General features: G+C 37.0%; 1 protein-coding gene across 3 annotated transcripts in view; it reads right to left on the minus strand.

Annotated features, from left to right (window-relative positions):
* Positions 1-21084, minus strand: part of cacna1c (calcium channel, voltage-dependent, L type, alpha 1C subunit) — a 166475-nt gene that overhangs the window by 98369 nt on the left and 47022 nt on the right. For all 3 annotated transcript variants that reach the window (XM_056455596.1, XM_056455598.1, XM_056455597.1), the window contains exons 2-3: positions 12793-13135; positions 8990-9095 (exon numbers count right to left, since the gene is read on the minus strand). In XM_056455596.1, the coding sequence (XP_056311571.1) occupies positions 8990-9095; positions 12793-13135 (449 nt within the window). The remainder of the gene's footprint in view (positions 1-8989; positions 9096-12792; positions 13136-21084) is intronic.

Consider the following 21084-nt stretch of genomic DNA (forward strand, 5'->3'; position numbering starts at 1 on the left):
CTCATACACTACGGGCAATTTAGTTTATTCAATTGAAATTGGAAACCCACGCCAACATGGGGAGAACATGCAAACTTCACACAGAAATACCAACTGGCCCAGCCAAGACTTGAAGCAGCGACTTTCTTGCTTTGAGCCCATGGTGCTAAACACTAAGCCACCGTGTCGCCCCCTAATGTGAACAAAGAAGTCAATAGAAATTTAGAAATTATAGAAATTATTAAATATTATCTACACACACATCTAGCGTATATGCATATACCCATACAGTGACATGATTTTAGCCATAAGAACTATCATTTAACTAGACATTTTCACAGCAAAACCTTTTGCTTTTGGTTATTCTGTTTAGTTTTTTCTCTCACTTTAACAGCATTAAAGTGCCACCACTACAGTACACATCAAGTTGGATGTCTTTTGTAATTCCGTCACATCTCACGCTGTTTTATATCATCCCACTACAGGTGTGGCATTTTTAAGACGGCATGTCAGGTTAAAAATAGTCCAACTTTTATGCGTCTTGAGACTCTTGCATTCTGTTTCATTCTGTTACGCTCCGTCTAGCTGTTTTTGCACACATCAACACATCTTATATAAATGATCCTTACGGAACACAACCAAACTGGGGTCAGTTAAGTCTAAACCCACCTTAATTATACAGTTTTTCTTAAGACTGATTAATTGACTGCTTGTGCAAGCAACACACTAACTAATGATGCTTCTTGCACAAAATGCAAAGCAATTAAAACAGTACTTATATCTGCAGATATATAAAGAGCTGACAGATTTTTGGACTACTATCAGGGTATAAATTACAAGGGGTTTGACCCCATTAATTAACAATTGATCCCCCCTGAAGGATGTCAAAACAACATGTGTGGGGGGGTTTACTATATATAGTAAAAATAGCTTGCAATCATTTATTCATTTTCTCTAAGCTTAGTCTCTATTTCAGGGGTCGCCACTGCGGAATGAACCGCCAACTATTCTGGCATATGTTTTATACAGGGGATGCCTTCCAGCCTCAACCCAGTAGTGGGAAATGCCCATATACTCTCATTTACATTTACATACACATACACACACACAGACTGCTGTCAATATAGCTCACTCAATTCACTTATACCTCATGTCTTACGACTGTAGAGGAAACCGGAGCACCCAGAGGAAACCCACACCAACAGGGGGAGAAATTGCAAACTCCACACAGAAATGACAACTGGCCCAGCCGGTACTCGAACCAGTGACCTTCTTGCTGCGAGGCGACAATGCTAACCAGTGAGCCACCATGCTGCCAGTTTTCAGTTATCTGCATTTTAAATAAGAAAAATAATAATAATAATATTAGAGGCGACGCAGTGGCGCCATAGGTAATGCTGTCGCCTCACAACAAGAAGGTCACTGGTTCGAGCCGCGGCTGGGTCAGTTGGTGTTTCTGTGTGGAGTTTGCATGTTCTCCCTGCGTTTGCATGGGTTTCCTCCGGGTGCTCCGGTTCCCCCAACAGTCCAAAGACATGCAGTACAAGTGAATTGGGTAAGCTAAATTGTCCATAGTGTATGAGTGGGAATGAGTGTGTGTTGATGTTTCCAAGAGATGGGTTGCGGCTGGAAGGGCATCCGCTGCATAAAAAAATGTGCTGGATAAGTTGGCGGTTCATTTCGCTGTGGCGACCCCAGATTAATAAAGGGACTACGCCGAAAAGAAAATGAATGAATGAATTATAATAATAACAAAAATGATAATAATTTAATATAAATGTAAATTCGAACACTCCAGTAATGCTTCATACCATTGTCAATTAAAGATCACATCCTGGCTATGAAGAAAATTATTCAGTCACCGGCAGATCAAACCAGTTAGACAAGTAACTGTTCAAAAGACACTTTCTTTTAAAATTAGGTTTTTGTCTCTACATAAAAACAATCGTTTATGATCATCCATATCAATGCAAAGATGCAAACTTGATGCAAATCAAGAGATCCAAAATTACATTTTTATAACAAAAATAGATTTTTTGGGGGGGACTAAATGTCTGTTGAAACAGCACATCAGAGATTACAGAAGGTCAGAATACAATCATTATTTAGGGTTGTCAGCTAGTAAAAAAATCAGCAACCAGAATTAGCCATGAAAAATCAAGATCAGTGCATCATGTCGCTAAGTATTTTCAGTTTTGTCCCTTCTTTCATAATTACAAAGTTGGCAACCATATTATTACCCCCCCAAAAAACACTGAAAACTTGATTAATAAATCAATAAATTTGATTAATAAATGAGATGCAATTGAATTAATTATATCTGGTTCATTGAGGTGTGTCTTGTATTACACAAACTACTAAAAAGCTGACCCCCCAATATTTGTATACTGAGCGTTATGCCCAATAACCATGTGAAATTCCTTTTAATTGGTGTTTTTTATGTCTGGCTGCTGCTTCTTTTATATATTTTGCTGCTCCAGAAGTGTTAGATTCTACTGCAAAAAGCGACATCTTTTTGTTGAACAGTCAAACACCACAAAAGCAACATGACATAGTAACTTTTGAGTCTGAGGCCCTTCCCTGGTTCCATTTGTACAATTTCTCATTTAAGACACTTTAATGTTTCCATTTGGTATAGACATTGATTACTTATGCTCAGATTTCATCAAGATTTCATCAGATCAGATTTCATCAAGATGGTTTCATTTTTTTTCCACTGGACAAATCACACAATCAAAAGTATTAACGAATAAATAAAACAATATCAAGTGGGAAAGCAATGGAATCAAAAGGATGTGGATGGAAACTGCAATAATCCATGTGTTTTAGTACAACGCATAATATTAATTATTTGCTACATTTTATAGCACTTATCATGGCAGTTAAATCATTTTACAGATTTGGGGGAATGTGCTCAGTCACCAGCGATGTGCAGCATCCTCTTGGATGATGTGATAGCAGCCATTCTGCACACACCAGCTTATTGGTGAAGAAGAGACAGAGTGATGAAGCTAATTAGATTATATAGAGATGGTTGGGAGGCCATGATGGACAGAGGCCAGTAGGCAAGTTTGGCTAGGATGCTGAGAACACACAAACACGCCTACTATTTTCAAAGGAAACCCTGAGATTTGTAATGAGCACAGGCAGTTAGGACCTCAGTTTAACCTTTCATTCAAAGCTCAGTACTCACTGACAGTACAAAGACCCTATCACTATACTGATGTACTAAGACACACACGCACGCACGCACGCAGGCACGCATGCACGCATACACACACACACACACACAAACACACACACACAAACACACACACACACACACACAGTCATATACACACAGACCACAGAGTGAACACCACCTGCTGGCCTCATTAGCACCTCTTCCAGCAGCAACCTAGTTTGCTCATCTTAAAGGGTCATGAAACCCCCCTCTTTCGGTTGTAGTCTACCTCATAATTTTTTAAAAAAATGCATCATGATGGGCGTGGAGTGCTGCGAGCAGAGGAAGAAGTGGGCGAGGCTGACAGAGCAGGGAAAAAAGAAGGGAGTGATCAACTGTTGTCAGTGGTCTCATGAAATGAGACACAAACTGTCAGGAGACCCACGATTTGATAGTTTACAAAGTTAAAATGCAAAGAAATAAAGAGTAATTTAATGCCCTGCTACATTTGTTATTCGTAATTTCATATACACATAACCACAATTTGTTATATCATCATAAAGATAATCATGTTTGTATGAACACTATAAATGAGGAGGACTTCTTTCCTCTTGGGTCTGAATGCAGACAGAGTGGAGCAGTACAGCAGGTGTCTTGCCCTGTCTATTCCAACCATTAGCCCTGCTGGTAATCAGGAAACATAGGAGAACACAACAGCACGGATATAGGTGATGTGTCTGAATGGTAACAAACTCAACTGATAAAACCAAAGTTCGTCATTCTCCAATTCCCATTCAGCTCTCTCGTCAAAAATGCTTGCTGCAAACCAACAGCTTTGCTGTATTGGTCCAGACAGAATCGCAGGCAACAATCCCAGAGGATCATGGAAACAAACACATTAGACCTGTGCTGTTTGCAGTCTCACCCAGTCATTGGGTCTCACAGCTTGGCAGGTCTGCCTTACCTTCGTGCTTGCATGTGCTTTCATGAATAATTAAGAAGCAGGGTCTTCTCATAGGATAAAATAAACTCAGCTATAAATAATAATAAGAAAGCGATGTGTCATCACTCCACTAGCAGATTCGCACTACGTCACCAATTTTGATCCCGCCCAAAAATTATTTTTCAAAAATATCTAGTTTTCCCCACAATTAAAGCTGAGAGGTGCTAACGTTGTCTTAATTGATGCTCAACACACAAATCTGTTAAAATATCAAAGAAGGGTAACACTTTATTTTGATGGCCCATTTGAATATTAGTAGACTGTCTGCTTAATATCTGTTGATACTGCTGCTAAACAGAAATTTAACTGACTTTGCAAGTACATGTCAACTTACACTAACCCTAACCCAAACCCCAATCCCAGCACTACCCCCAACCTAACAGTCTACTTATAATCTAATGAGAATTAGTTGGCATGTAGATGCAATGTAACCTAAATTCAACAAACAGACCATCAAAATAAAGTGTGACCCAAAAAAGTACTCCAGGGTGTCTTGAACCTTTAAAGCCAGGTATAAATGAACCTTTACTCTTCTAAACTGTGGACTTTTCCTCTATGGAACATAGACGGTTAAGGAAGAGTACTTTTTCTCAGAGTGAATGTACCTTCTGCTCTGCAGGTTGGCTGCATAGTTACTGTGTTACCACGGTAGCTATGCATTTTACCATCACCAAGGATACCATATCCATGACAACCTCTACCCATCAAAAGATTCTGTTCATAGCCCATAAGAAGATGGGTGTACTGAATGCACTGAATGAAAGAAGCTGTACTTACAGTATGTCATTATTACCTGCCTATAGCAAGAAACATCATTTCAGACAATCATTTTCCCTATAGAGAAATTAATTTGTAATGAAAATATAAATTTTAATGAAAGACCTACCATGTGCTCTGAGCCAAAAGGGCAACTGAACTTGGGGGAAAACATTTTTAAATAATGAATGCCAACTAAAAGCTACACTATTCATCATGCCAAGGAGGAGAGCTATAGCTTCACAAAAGAGAGAAGTCACTGTGTTGCCATTTGATACTAAATGATAACCATGGTAAAAGCCCACCTTCATGAAGCATTGCAAATGACGTAAACAGGTCAGCAAAGGCCCAGCACACTGAAGTTATTATGACATAATTGAGCCTTCTTACACTTTGTAACAACTTAAGGCATCTTTACACAGCTGAGCTGAGCATGCTCAAAACCCAATATTAAATTAAACTGAAAATAAACTTCAAATTTACTGTTTTAAATGTTTAATCAGTGGCAAATTGGCATTTTAATTATGTATAAAGTAAAAAAGATTCTGTTAAGAAGTTTGTAATGCAATTAATCCAAATGATTAATCTCAAAGCAATCACAGAGTTGGTTTGATTCATGATTTTTTTACATACCAGTGAAGAGAATGAATGACGGAAAATACTTGTGGAACCAAGGCCACTGCAAATGCTGTATGTGTGCAATTACAGCTCAGTCATGAGCTACGTGCCCTTAAAAGCATAAACATATGCTCACATTGACACAATTGCAGGTTTCCATTGTGCTCTGCACCGGTAAAATACACAATACAGCTTCAGATCTCGGAGCTGATGGGCGGGTGGATTAGTGTTACTCAGGCTACGGCATGAATCTCTGAGAGGTCTGAGAACTCTTTCCACAGCCAAACATCCAGATTACCCACACACTCCATCGTTCTGCATTCATCCAGGCTGAATGTACTGTACATCGAGCACTGAAGCACACAGGATGTTCTCAGGCTTACACAGCTCTACTGTCTCTATTCTCAATTCAGCAATCGACACTTATTGATATTAAGTTCTAAATCTGACTTGCACCTCGCAAAAACAGATATTTGATCATTCAACCAATAGTATTAGCCATCATCATCACATCCATAACATTCCCCCCAACATCACATCATAAAACATCAACAGAAGCGACTATTGCCAATACCATGCTCACCAACACCATCACATAACCAACACATCACCATTATTATCCTTACCACTATTATCACCATCAAAACCAGCTTTACCAATATCATCAACAGTACTCATCAACAACTATCTTACTACAATGCAGTCTCATGGCACTTTGTGACTTTGATTTAGTGACTAACTCATATGAATTTGTACTATCTAATGCCTACAATTTAGTATGATTTGCCCATCCACCTAAAACAGTTGGCTTTAGGGGTGGGTGTGGGGGGGACACCTCCTTTTAAAAAGCATATGATTTTGTAGGAATTAAATCGTGTGAATTTGCATGAATTAGCCACATTTCTAAAGGGCTGGTTTTATGACAAATTAAAGAAAATGTAATAAATAATCTGAACACAATATGTCAATAAATTCCTTAAATGCATGTTTATGGGGAGTGCACAGTTGTTTAAGTAACACTTCAGTGTTTGAAAATACAAATTTGTACAGTACCAATTCATTCATTAACTTTCAAATAATACATTAGATACTAGATAATGAGAAACCAATTTGTACTGTAAATTCCAAGCACACCTTCACCTTGTTTTACAGCGCAAACATCTGAAAATTCTTAAGTCAAAAAGATTACTTAAGAACCAAGTCCCCATTTAATTTGGTTCATTTTTTGTAGATAAATCCAAATATCTTCCAGTTAGTGTCTTAGCTGACTAGACCTTGAATTAAGAATGTTTAGATATTTCTAATAGAAAACAAAAATGCTGAGGAAAATACAGATTTTTTGCAGTGCATGCAACATTTAGGGCTCAGACATAACGATCTAGGCGCAAAGTCTAAAGTACATGGCGCAAAAGCATTAACGGTGTGTAAATGAACAATAATAATGTTGTTATTATTATAATAATGTAATAAATAAGTGTGGTCAAAAAACTTAGTTATATCCAAACACACGTCTTGTTCTTATGCCCCATATGGTGCTGAATACATCTTCAAAACCCGACAGGTGGACAAATCTAAACTAGTTTTTATTAAAACAAATATAAATTTGACTTTAATAAATATTACTGCTAAATATTCTATTTCAGTCTATTTCTGTTGCTCAAAATAGCAATGCGCCAACAATGTGCCTTAACACACCTCCTTTTTAGACCACAACACCCATGAGTCCACAAAGTGGCACAAATGGTTATGCTGTTCAAACAACGTGGTGCAAAACGTGAAAATTATTGTTGCACTGGTCTGAAAATAGCAACCAATCACACAACACACATCTAGTGCCTTATTGCGCAGGGTGTATAATAGGGCCCTTAGTGGGATAACTACTGTATGTGGGCCTTAAGCTGTAAAGAGGGTTTCTTCATTCTTCATTCTTCATTCTTTATTATTAATATTATTACTACTACTATTATTAATAACTAATCCTAGTATCACCTAAATTCTTCTTTTCAATATTATTCTTTACTTTGAGTTTTTACTGTCTGTTTATTATCATTATTATAGTAATGTTTTTTTTTCTTCTCTCAATATTCTCATTGTCTTGTCTGCTGCAAATTGTTTCCACTTCCTTTTCCTTCCTTTTCTTTTTTTCTCTCCTTTTCTAATTTTCTAATCTTCTATTTCTTTTTCCTTTTTCTACTTATTATTATTATTATTATTATTATTATTTGTTCTCTTCCTGAAATCCCAACCCCCCCTCACCTCCTCACTATTATCATTAATATTATTACTTCTACTTTTGTTAACATTATTATTAGTACTGTCCTGACTTGTCCTGTTATCTCCTCATTATCATTATTATAAGTATCTCTACCATTGTCATTATTCAGGTTGCTGTAGTTGTAGTAGTAGTCATAGTAGTAGTAGTAGTAGTAGTAGTAGTAGTAGTGGTTGAAGTTGTAGTTTGGGTTTTTGAAGTAGTAGTTGTAGTAGTATATGTAGTAGTAGATGTCATTGGTATAGTGGTATCAGAAGTAGTGGATGTGTAGTAGTAGTAGTCGTAGTCGTTGTCGTTGTCTGTGTAGTAGTATCAGAAGCAGTAGACGTTGTTGATGTAGATGTTGTAGTAGCAGTCATTCCTGTAGTAGTATCAGTAGTAGATGTAGTAGTAGTATCAGTGGTAGTAGTCGTTGTAATGGGTTCAGTAGTTGTCCTTTCTTGCTTGTTTACTGTCATTATTACTATCATTATATCACTAGCATTGTTGTCACTCCTTATATAAGTTACTTGCTTCATTTAGTGACTGTTATTGTTCCTTTTGTATGTACTCTGACCTGTTTACCAAGTTACCTTTACATGCACAGATGCGCGTGCACACACACACACACACACACAATCAAACACACGCACCTGCCGGTACTTGATTGTATTGTTTTTGTTTTTTGTATTTTTGTTATTGTTTCATTTTCTTTGTATTTGCATTATCTCAAATTGTGTACCTTTTGTATATTCTAATAAAAAAAATTAAAATAATTTTTAAAAAGCTGTAAAGAGGGTAAATTAAGATTCTTTAAGACCTTTTCAAGACCTACATCATTAAAGCAATTTCACCATAAAATAAGATCCATACTATGATCGATCATCATCATCATTAATCACTGTCACAACCATCATCGTCATCCTCATTTCAGCTATCATTGCTATAAACCTCAACATAATCACAACCAATACAATCTTTACCATCATCATTACAACCATAAACAAACTCATCACAAGGTCATGATCACTTCACCACTACCATCTTCAATATCACATAACATTCATCACAACCAATATTGATCTCCATATTGATTATAACCACCAGCAGCAACAGCAGCATACCACATATATTATTAGTAATCTTACTATCATAATATCATTGTCATCACATATCGAATCACCACCATCATGCTCATTTATGACTTTATATCTCTTACCAGGTTTGAGTTGGTTGCGTTGGAATCGTCCTCAGGGAAAGGGATGTAGACAGCTAAGGCCACACAGTTTGCAAAAATAGTCATCAAAATTATGATTTCAAACGGTCTGAGGGGTGAGTGTTAAGGGAAATGGCATCACATGTAAAAGGAGAGTGCATACATACAGTACACTATAGCACAGTAGATAGTAGATAGTTCAAATCAGCGTACAAGACAGTGTTCAATCTATATTCTTTCTCTCTATTCATATATTTCTAACAGTAATGCTGAGCTCATAAAAAAAAAACCTGGTCTTCATCAAGACAACAATCTTAACCTCCCCACATTCCATGTTTTTATCTCACTCCCCTCTCTCTTTCTTCACTGGCCAAATTGTTTGTGTGGCTTTCAGTTCTGCTGGAAATGCAATCAAACTGTGTCATCATTTGTTACAGGAATGGATTTCTCCGAGATGGGTGTTGAGTCGCATGGCACGTGTCCTGAGGAGAAACAGATGTGTTCTTGTTTTTCTGGATGTTTCTCTTGTATCTGCTGTCTGGGGCCTTGAGTTATGGCTCTCTGGGGTTAGTTCAGAATTACAGAGCCATAGACCCCATAACCCGTTTAGATAAACATGCTTGTAGATCAGTAGTTCACAGCCCCAAGGGAGTAAAACAGACTATTGCAGGCAGACACAAACTGAATTTTATCTTTAAAGGTCCTGGAAGGTTATAAATAACACTTCTATATATGAAATCTGCTTGGCTGTGGATTTAGTGTGAATGTGTGCGAGCGAATGCATGTTTGTAAGATAGGAGGGGTCAATATGCGTTTGCATTTGTGTGTGTGTGTGTGTGTGTGTGTGTGTGTGTGTGTGTGTGTGTCTGTGTTTGTGCGCATGGACCTGTTCAGCCTGTTGAGAGGAGCTGTTGGCATGGCAACACAGCCAAAGACAGGAGAGATGGGCTATGGAGTCTCTGGAGATACAGATCCAGTCAAGTGTGTGCAAGACTGAAGACACATACGGATAAAGCCGGCAAAAGAGGAACTTTTATAATATGTCCCACGGAAATTAATGAAGGAAAATATTTCTGTCTCCACAGTTCAGTTGTTCCCTCGCGCCGGTTTGTGAATTTATGAGGAAATGTTTGATGATGGGATCAATTCTTGGCTGAAGCGGTGAATGGGAGCTGGATCTCCTATTTTCCTGATAAATGAAGCATTTTACTCAACCGATCAATCCTGATTAACATATTTTCCTGGTCAGGGGCCTATCGCTGTCTCTTGTGGGCAAACAATTACATAAAACTGTGAGTGGTAGAGAGAGGAAAAAAGGGGGAAAGGACAAGGGAACACACTGTCCTGCAGTGTCATGTAAAAGGGTATTTGAGGAGGGCATCTGAATGACTCATCAAAGCCCATCTTAATATAACTCTTTTCTGAACTAATTATAAAAGACATTGACATCTGATGCAATTACACAAACCCTATGGAAACAAAAAGGCAGCAATGAAACTCCATGGGAAGTGGCATAAAAAACACAAAGTCAAATTTACACCTGTAACAGCACAGAGGGTTTGACAATAATGGGAATAACATCACTGAATTATTTTAAAACATTTTACTGTATGTGTCTGCACTGCAACATGGAGCATTGCCTCTACAACATTGCGTTTATAAACACAGCAAAACACATTTATAAAAATAATAAATATGTAATTAATTATTACATGTATTCAGAAGCATTATGATGATTTATGATCTGGAGATCCAACTAAATTCAGCTAAATTCTGTGTGAGGTGTTTAAGAGTAGATTCTATCTGTAACACTGATTAAATAACATTCAGGAAACTGTATCCTCAGCTACCTGCTGAAGCAATCATTAAAACTCAATACAAGACTGTTTTGGATGTCACTCTCGGAGGAAAGTGTCTCCCAAGAACACAAATGATACATGTAAAAACAGAAACTTCGAAAGTATAGACTGCTCCCTAATCTGATGCCCTTGTCATATATATATATATATATATATATATATATATATATATATATATATATATATATATATATATATATATATTACCAACAGTTCTGAATGGTTCTCCAATCTGATTGGCTTATAGCCATGCAATATTCTGTAATAACAGTTCTAGTACAGCCTCCTCACCCTTGTGTAATACTCCGCCCACATAGAGTGACAGCAGATGCATAAACTCATTACAGTTTGACAACTATTGCAGCTGTTGGACAACAAAATGTACATTTGAGGCTTTTTCAGGAGAGAATGTAGTTGTTTAGATTGCAACTATGCATTTTTTTATAAGGATATTGCCTCATGGTTTCTGCTACATTCATTTTTCCATGGCAGGGCGCCATGGCTACATTACAGCTTCTCATTCAAAACATTTTTTTTTATATAGCGGGTTATAATCGCACCAAAACGTATTGAAAGGTAAATGAATTATAACAGCGTGAACTTTTCTGTAATCGTATTTGTGCTGTGCATTATTTGTTTAACACTTTATGGTGACATCCAGCCTGAATGACTGACTGACTGACTGACTGACAGGTGCGTGATGCTTGAGGCAAACATGACGTAGCTTTAAGTTAAGATGAACACAGTTTCCATAAATATGATTTTTAGATAAAGGTTTATGGCTCTGCATACAATGACTTTATCTTGCTGGAGTTTATAGCCGTTTCACTTTACTTCAGGACGCATTAATGCGGCTCTGTAGGTCTTTTGGATATATTCATAAATTTTCTTAACAAATCTAATAAATGTTGGAGATATACTCGTTACATCAATGCACTAAATCACACTTCAGCAGCATTTATTTGAGAGCGTACAAAAAAATCTGCACTTGAGAAGCGTATATTTGAGGGAATGCAAGAAGTTATGTGCACTAACAAAGGAAATTAATGTGAATGCTTATATTACTTAAATGTGATCTCGACTTACGTGTGATCTCGAGAGTAATACTGCGCTCACAACATTTGTCATTGAAATAACGCCATACGTAGTTGGTAGATTTGTGTAAAAGGCTTGTTGCCACAGCTGTAAAAAATCCTCAGGAAACACTGAGCCTATTTAAACATTTATAATTTCAGAAATACAGCGCGTCAGCATCTATCAGCCAGTCATACTGAGCAGAGCAAAGATGGTAAACGTTGTCCATCCACAAGATGGCGACAGAAACCAAATAATAAGCCCTTAGAGAAGAAAAGCTCAGCGTAATTTCTAACTACAGCAGATCAAATCATTATCAAACTGGTAAGTGACAAGTCGATCTCTCTGTTTTGTATGTTGTAGTGTATACCATAGTAATTGTAGTGTATTGAGTGTGAGATGGGACTCACATATCAGGAATGTATGTATTTTGTATTGTTGAGTTACTTTTTGGTTATGGTATACTTTTTTGAGAAACTATTGACTGTATGAAACAAGGATACTTTGATCAGATTAAATTGATCAGATAATTGAAGTTATAGTATATTTTTACCTTTTGAAATCTCAATTTATCAAAACTCTTTTTAAAATTTTAAGCTGTGCAACTACTGTATTTATCATATAGCAAAGAAAGACTATTCAGTATGGAATCACTTAAGATTGAAGACTTGAGCTAAAATTTCAGCTTTGCCATCACAGGAATAATAATTAACAATCAAATTGAAACAACTATTTTAGCTTATAAAGATATTTCAATATTTTTATGTAGCCACAGTGAGCATAAGTGACGGCTGAAAAACTTTCAAAACTTTTACCAATCTTAAACCTTTAAAAAGATCTGTAACAAGCAGATCAGAGTTCAAGAAAGGATACTTCCATTCCACGATATTGATGCACGCCCTGCGGATGGGGTTTTTGAGAGTGAGGCAGAGAAGGGCTCGGGGTGGTCGCGTGGAGGCAGTGCTGGCCTGTTTCTTGGGTTTGGTGTAATGCTGGCGTTTGCGCTGCGTGGAGCTCGCAGTGGAGATCGGTGCTCCGGTGGTGCCCATCAGCTTGGCCTGCCGTGCCGCGTCAATGGCTGCCTGCCAACTAAGGGGGGCACCAGGGGTGGGAATGTGTTCAGGTGCAAGACCCAGCACCCCACCCCCGCCCCCCACATGCTCGTCCTCATTCAGACTGGGGACCGGAGCCAACGACGGACTGGAGTAGTTGGAGCCTGCAGAAGAAGAGGAGGAGACAGTGAATGAGAGAGTGTGAGATTGACATTAGCACATACACACACAAAAGCAGTACTGTGCTGTTTTGTTCTGCATTAATTTTTTATATCTAAATGGATTTCTTTTTTAGCATACTTCCATTTACTTGACAACTTTCTGAATGCCTTTTAGGGTAGATATTAAATTGTGAAAAAAAATAAGTGGTTTGGCCTTTTCCCAGAGTCAGAATTTTGGTCATTTAAGAGAGTTTGTTATAAAAGTTCACAAGGGACAAAAAAAAGCCCTCAACCAGATGTACAAGAGGTTGTTAAAACATATCATGTGCTTGTCACAAATTCTACTTGTCCAATCAATGTTATTAAGCTAGTAAATATGCAAATAAGACAGCCAAATCCAAGCACAACTTTGTTTACAAATGTACAGTGTGAAATTCTCAACGCCTGGAAACCCAAGATTAAACACCCCTGGTGTTTAGATTTAATAAGCACCGGGTAAACAAATTGAGGTGTGAAAAGCCACTCAATGTTCTTTTATATAAATTGTTTCATTTTGTGTCACACCAGTTTAGTCATACTGGTCTATAGTAACAAAACATTTCTACGACATTACTCTAAACATCACAAACGGCAGCCCTGCAAAAATTGTTTCATCTCCATCTGCAGTCCAAGAGTGTACAAATCTGAAAGGAACCACCATCAACCTTACTAAAAAGTGTGTGTGTCAAGAAAGAGAGACAGAGTGAGATCACAGTAGCAAATGACAGAAATGACGATTTTCTCTTCCTCTATTCCCCTCTGTTTCTAATAAATGATTCATCCAATCAATTAAGCCAAAGCATGTCTTAGTTTGAAACATCATGTAAGAATGACATCAGTGAGTTGATGAATGTCTATGGTAAAATAGTTCACCAGCCCCAGTTTATATGCAGGTAGCACAATACAAAAAGGTTTAATTTGCAAATGAGTTAGTTAAAATGAACCAACTATAAACAATCCATGGCCACTTTAATATATAAAACAGTTCTTTTGTTCATATATTTTTAAATGAGCCAATTATATGGCAGTAACTTAAGGCATTTAGGCATGTAGGTGTGGTCAAAAAGATCTACTGAAGTTCAAACTGAGCACCAGAATGGGGCGTAAAGATAAAATAGGTGTCTTTAAACATTGCACAGTTCTTAGTGTCAGAAGGGCTGGTCTAAGTATTTTAGAATTTGTTTGTTACTGGGACTTTCACACAGTCATCTCAAGGGTTCACAGAGAATGGTCAGGGGAATACAAAAAACAAAGAGCAACATTTCTGTGATAAAAAAAGTCTTGTAGATGCCAGAGATCAAAGGAGAATCGTTCAAGCTGGTAGAAAGGCACTATCCACCACTTGGTCTGCAGAAGAGCATCTTTGAAAACACATCACATCAAGTCTTGGAACAGATGGGCTACATAAGTGGAAGACCCCATCAAGTGCCACTCCTAAGCTAAGAATAAAAAACCGAGGCTACTGTTTACACAGATGAATAAACTGGACAAAAGAGGAAAAATGTGATTCATGCTGCAACTTTTGCATGTTACTGTTAAAATTTGGCACAAATAACATAAAAAGAATGGATCCAGCATGCCCTGGTTTTATGGCGTGAGGGATATTTTCTTTGCATCTTGAGCCATTCAATGCCATCTGGGCAACACCATAGTTTACATGAGAATTACTGCTGATTCTGCCAATATGCCTTTATGACCACAGTGTACAAATATTGGTTGTTTCCAGAGGGATGACGTCCCATGCCACAAGATCAAATGGTCTAAAATGACCAGATCTTAATCCAACAAAGCTTTTTGGGATGCTTTGGGATATCCTGGAACAGGAGATTAATATCATGGATGTCCAACCAGCAAATATCCAGCAACTGTAATGGTTTGCACTTTATTTTACGGCACATGTACTTACATGGTATTTACCTAAGAAAACACAGTTATCTCCATGGGTTAAGGTTAGGTTCAGGGGTAGGTTTAGAGATAGTACCTAGTTATTACCCAGATTATATAATAAATATGATAAGTACACAGTATGCACACAAGAAACAAGACTAAAATAATGTGCTACAGTGTGATGCTATCATGTGAAATCCATGATGAATGATCCCTGCACATACTATTCTGAAAATATGCCTCAAAGGTTTTGTGCAGTTTTAAAGGTAAAACAGGGTATGATGGGTGTATTTTTGCTGAATGTATTAATCTTTTTAATGTTAGATAATAAAAACACAATTGATTATTGTTTGTTCATAGTGTGTATTGATGGGGCGACACGATGGCTCAGTGGTTAGCACTGTCGCCTCACAGCAAGAAGGTCGCTGGTTTGAGTCCCGACTGGGTCAGTTGGCATTTCAGTGTGGAGTTTGCATGTTCTCCTTATGTTCACGTGGGTTTCCTCCGGGTGCTCTGGTTTCCCCCACAGATAAGTACAGTAAATGTAGGATAGTGTATTGTATGTGTCTTCAATAAGCACGGTCTATACACTATTTACAGGGTGATGTACAACAAGTAGAAATGAAGCAATTTAGCTTTAAATTCTGTTGAATACTTTTTATACAGGGGAAAGTGCATTTCAGTGAAGTGTGTGTGAGAATGAGAAGAGAACGAGAAGAGCACTGGAGAGTTGTCTCTGTTATCAGACTGTCAAAATACAGAAAGTCAAAGTGGGCTTTTCTCGATGACATGCAGACTCTCCTAAAATGCTAATTACCATAGTAATGCCATGCTCTGGATAAAGGACTTTGAGAAGGAAGAATTTCAGTTACTCATCCTAAAGTAGGCATATTGGATTCACTCTCTTGAGAGATGCTCTCGTTCTCCCGTTTATTTAAATTGGGAGAAGTTTGTTTCTTATAGTAACAGACATAGGAATAAGCATAAAAGCAGGGGAAATTAGCTGCACACATATAAACTTCATATTCAGCAATGCCTGGGAGTCAGAGAAAATCACATTTCAAATACCACATTCGTACCCACAGATCAAATCTGCACCTCACTGAAAACTTGTATGAGAATTCAGCTCTGACAGCCACTAAAACTCCTGGCCTGGAATTCATATTGCTGATGGATGAACTGAGAATCAATCAAATTCAGCAACCGCATCACCACAGACACAAGGGGATCTCCCTGCCCTCTGATCTGAGATCAGTGCTGGGTTTCTCTCAGAGCTTCTGAAGGTCACTTTAAAAGTGGGGAAAAAATGATTAGCAGTTAGTTCACCCCTCATGTATTGTCTCTCATTCATTTTTAAACCTTTTTGTTTCTTTTGTCTGTTGAACACAAAGAAGACATTTTTAAAATGCTGGTTGCTGGTACCCACTGGCTTCCACAGAGGAAAAATAATACTATAGAAGTCAGTGGATGCCAGCAACAAGCGCTTATCAATGTATCTTTTGTTGTGTGTTCAAATAGCTTAAATAGGTTTTGAACGTGGTGGGTGGTGAAGTAAAAGATGGCAGAATTGTCATTTGTGTGTGAAGTATCCCTTTAATAACTGTAACTCATATAATGTAATCATTTAAAACAATTTTGGAAAAACAAAGCAAAACCAAACCAAAAAAAAGAATTATTAGGTAACAGAGATAGATTAACAACGATTGAGGAGGAGCTACAGGACACTGTGCAAAAGAAAATATAGTTTGTTTCCAAAATATGGTCTTTTTTAACCATATGTCACCATTTTCACTCCAGCATCTAAGCAAACACACACACATCGCAGCATGTGTTAATCTACTGCACTGCATGGATGAGTGTATTTTAACACCACAGTCACACACACTCTCACATACTGTTTTATGAGTCAGCATCACCATTCATATATTCATCTCACCACATAAAAACACATACACCCGTTCACTCTCTCTCTCTCTCTCTCTCTCTCTCTCTCTCTCTCTCTCTCTCTCTCTCTCTCTCTCTCTGAGCTGTACAGTAAAAACATTTCTCTGCTGCATCACAGCAGTAGATGTCAGTGGATGATTTGACTATGACTGTACAAGTGAATGAAAAATTACTGCTTTGCTTTCTTTTATTTCTATTCTACACTTTTCTGTTTCAGAAAGTCAATGTTGTTAAAACTCAAGGCACCTGTCGATCACAGAGTGGGATGTGATGCTATTTGAGGTTATGTTTTTTGGAAGGTTTGTGTTAAGAGGTTGTTTAATTGTATGTGGCCCTGCACACTTTAGATTTAAGTGAGTAAATGTAAATGATTTGGCTTGCTGTAATGCTGACCTCCTGCATTAAGAAATAAATAAAGTATATAATGCAAAGTGTTTCTATGAACATGAATATTCTATGAACATCTGAGTTGAATGTGTCAGAAAAAAACATGAAACATAATTTTGGTCAACACATGCAGCCTGAATATTGTCTTGATCTAAAAAGTATTAGTCAAGCACTGATCAGTTTGTATGGCACCACATTAAAGGGTTAGTTCATCCAAACATTAAATTATTATTATTTTTACTAACTACTCACCCACAGGTCATTTCAAGCCCCTGAGACTTTCCTACATCTTCAAAACGAAAATTAGGATATTTTAGGTGGAATCCTAATTCTCCATTAACTGCTATAGTCCCGACACATTGAATGTCCAGAAAAAATCCAAAAAAACATCCTCAAAACTGACCATATGTCACAGAGGTTCAATACTTTTGTGTGCAAATAAAGCAAAAATAGCAACTTTATTCCACAGTTTCTTCTACTCAGTGTCAGAATAGGGTGCACATTCATGAGAGTGTTGTGCTGCTGTGGATTAGGACTGCACAATATATCGTTTTAGCATCGATATCACAATGTGCGCATCCACAATAGTCACATCGCAACATATGCAATGTCCAGTCTGAATTACAGCTGACCAGGAGCTACAGAATTGTATATAATCTCTGTATTTATATGGACTTTTTATGATTCATGCAAAAACATTTCTTACTTTGAATTTTTAATCTTGTTTCTAGTTCAAATGTCTACATTTCATAGCGAAAACAAGATTATTTCACTTATTTCACTTAGATAATTTCCCTAAAACAAGCGAAATCTCCTTATTTTCTCTTATTTCCTCTGAAGGTGATAACTAAACAATATTTTTACTTGGTCTAAGATTTTTGTTGATATTTAGATTAGAAACAAGACAAAACAAAGTAAGAAAAGCATTATTTTGCATTGTGATTATCAGTGTTGGGGCTAACGCATTACAAGTAACGCGAGTTACGTAATAATATTACTTTTCTAAGTAACGAGTAAAGTAACGAATTACTTTAAAAAATGAAGTAATAATATTTGAGTTACTTTTTTAAAAATGTAACTCGAGTTACATTTTGGATCAATTAGTACGTTTTTAAAAATAGTTTGCTGAATTAAAATTTGTGTAATTACGTTGAATCTCACTTAATAAGAAAATGAGCTTCCTGCAAGAAAAGAAAATAATACGATGGCAGAGTCTTACATTTCTGTGATGGAAATATTACTCATTATTTTGAACACATGGAAGAAAAGGGATAGTCTCAATGGACAGTGACTTCACTGAACTAATAAGACAAAAATAAAAAAAGTAGCAAACACATTGCTTTAAATTTTCATTCAACTGTATATATGGCATGTGTAGCGTCATCAAGTTCTGAGAAGGTAAAATTATTCATTATTTTTTTTATTTTTATTTTTATTTTTTTTAGGTAAATGAAGGTGTAGGGTATACAGTGTGTCATTAAATGCAGAGCTCCTCTTTAAAAAAAAAAAGAAAGAAAAATACCCTGCAAGTTCAAAAGATCAAGCTTCAGTCAGGTATGAAAAAGTAACACAAAAGTAACATAACGCACTACCTTCCATAAAAAGTAACTAAGATTTTTAAGAGTGATTTTTCAATTTCTGTACCCAAATACTGTCAGACTCCCCAGAAAGCCATTAAATAGAGCTATTCAAACCATCTTTTGAAACAGTATCCATATAGCAATATTTATCGCAGAAAAATAAAATATCGCAATATCAGATTTTTCCAATATTGTGCAACACTACCGTGGATGTATATCTTCGATGGGCCTGTGCTTTGTTTCAAACAGAGGAACACGTGTATCTTGGATATATAATCAGTGCTCTGAGATTGTATCTAAAACATATTAGTGTGTTCCAAATAGAAAACAAAAGTCTCAGGTTTTGTAACTTCATTAGAGTGAGTAGTTAATAACAGATTTTTTCTAAACTATCCCTTGAAGCTGAACTCACTTAATGTTTGGTATCATTAAAAATATTAATTTAATTGGAGTCGTGGTTGAGAATATTTGGTTTATCCATTTATACTATGTGCATTCAGGCTTTATAGAACATTTAATGAGTTAATGAATGAATCTATTGAAAAATAAAGTATATTTTAAAAGAGTGTGTGATTTCAGATGCAACCAGACAGATCTCTACTTTTTTTCCAAATGATGTTGAAAGTTGATCAATTTTGCCACAACATATTCTCCTGCACAGCCCAAGCATATTTTCAAGAAATGTGTGTGGTTATTTGTATTCGAGAAATCTAGTTTAATGATGTGGCATGAGTTAAGGCCTAAAACTTTGCACAACATTATTTACAAAAAGATCCAAGCACAGCAAAAGAAGCGAGACCCTGTGGACCCCAAACACTGACACACACACACGCATGCGTGTGCGTACACAGCAACAGTATTAATAACATCCTTTTTAAAATTCATCTGCAGAGATACAAGGCCAGAATAACCCAGATTCATAGGGGGAAAGTGATGAGGAGGTAAAAGAAAGCAAGAGCGAGAAAGAAGTGAAAGAAGAGTGCAGTGACAGAGAGAGTGACAGACCTGCATCAACAGATCTTGCAGCACATCTTGCTGAACTAAGTTTCTCTCATTCAGCTGAGCCATGCTACACTCAAAACACTGATAAAAACACAGAGAAAGGATGTTACAGCTGATGTTTTAGGATCAGCCAAGGTTTGGACCAGTTTGCCCCTGCTGGCAGATGCTGAAACTGCAACCATATATCATTTCATATCTTAATCTGTATTATTTATACCTCCTTTTAAATGTTATTAACATAACATACATTAAAAGCAACAACAACAGCAAAAGCAATAATAATAATAATAATAATAATAATAATAATAATAATAATAATAATAATAATAATAATAATAATAATAATGGGCAGCACGGTAGCGAAGTGGGGTAGCACAATCACAAAACAGCAAGAAGGTCACTGGTTCGAGCCTTGGCTGGGTCAGTTGGTGTTTCTGTGTGGAGTTTGCATGTTCTTCCAGGGTTCGCGTGGGTTTCCTCCGGGTGCTCTGGTTTCCCCCACAGTCCAAAAACATGTGGTATAGGTGAATTGGGTAAGCTAAATTGTCTGTAGTGTATGTGGGTGAATGAGTGTGTATGGGTGTTTCCCAGTGATGGGTTGCAGCTGGAAGGGCATGTGCTATAATAAAAATAATAATTATAATAATGATGATGATGATGATGATGATGATATATAGAAGGATTTTGCAGGAATTTTCAATAATTTTTCTTTCAAAAGTATTAATATATTAATGTGGAAGAGTGCAGGTGAGTTGTGTGTCATTAAAGTTTCATTATGACTTTATGTGTCCTGGGTTAATATGGCACTGAGTCACCTCTCGATGATGTCACAGGCAGCTGTAAAGCTGTTGATGACTCAGCAGGGAATTGTGGGAAATGGAGTCATGTCGACAATGCTCTGAAGCTATAAAGCTAAAATAAATAAATCTGTAATAAAAGACCAAACTTCTGGAGTAGAAAATGGCAATGGCAGGATAATAATGGTAATATGACACAATGGGCTTTGGCCATGAATCTTAATTTTCTGTCTTCTTTCACACACACACACATACACTCTGAGATCAAAGAGTAAGACACTAACACACACAGTGTTCGCTAGAACGAGATACAGAC

This window comes from Danio aesculapii, chromosome 4 (assembly GCF_903798145.1).
Source record: "Danio aesculapii chromosome 4, fDanAes4.1, whole genome shotgun sequence".
In the NCBI taxonomy this organism is placed as follows: domain Eukaryota; kingdom Metazoa; phylum Chordata; class Actinopteri; order Cypriniformes; family Danionidae; genus Danio; species Danio aesculapii.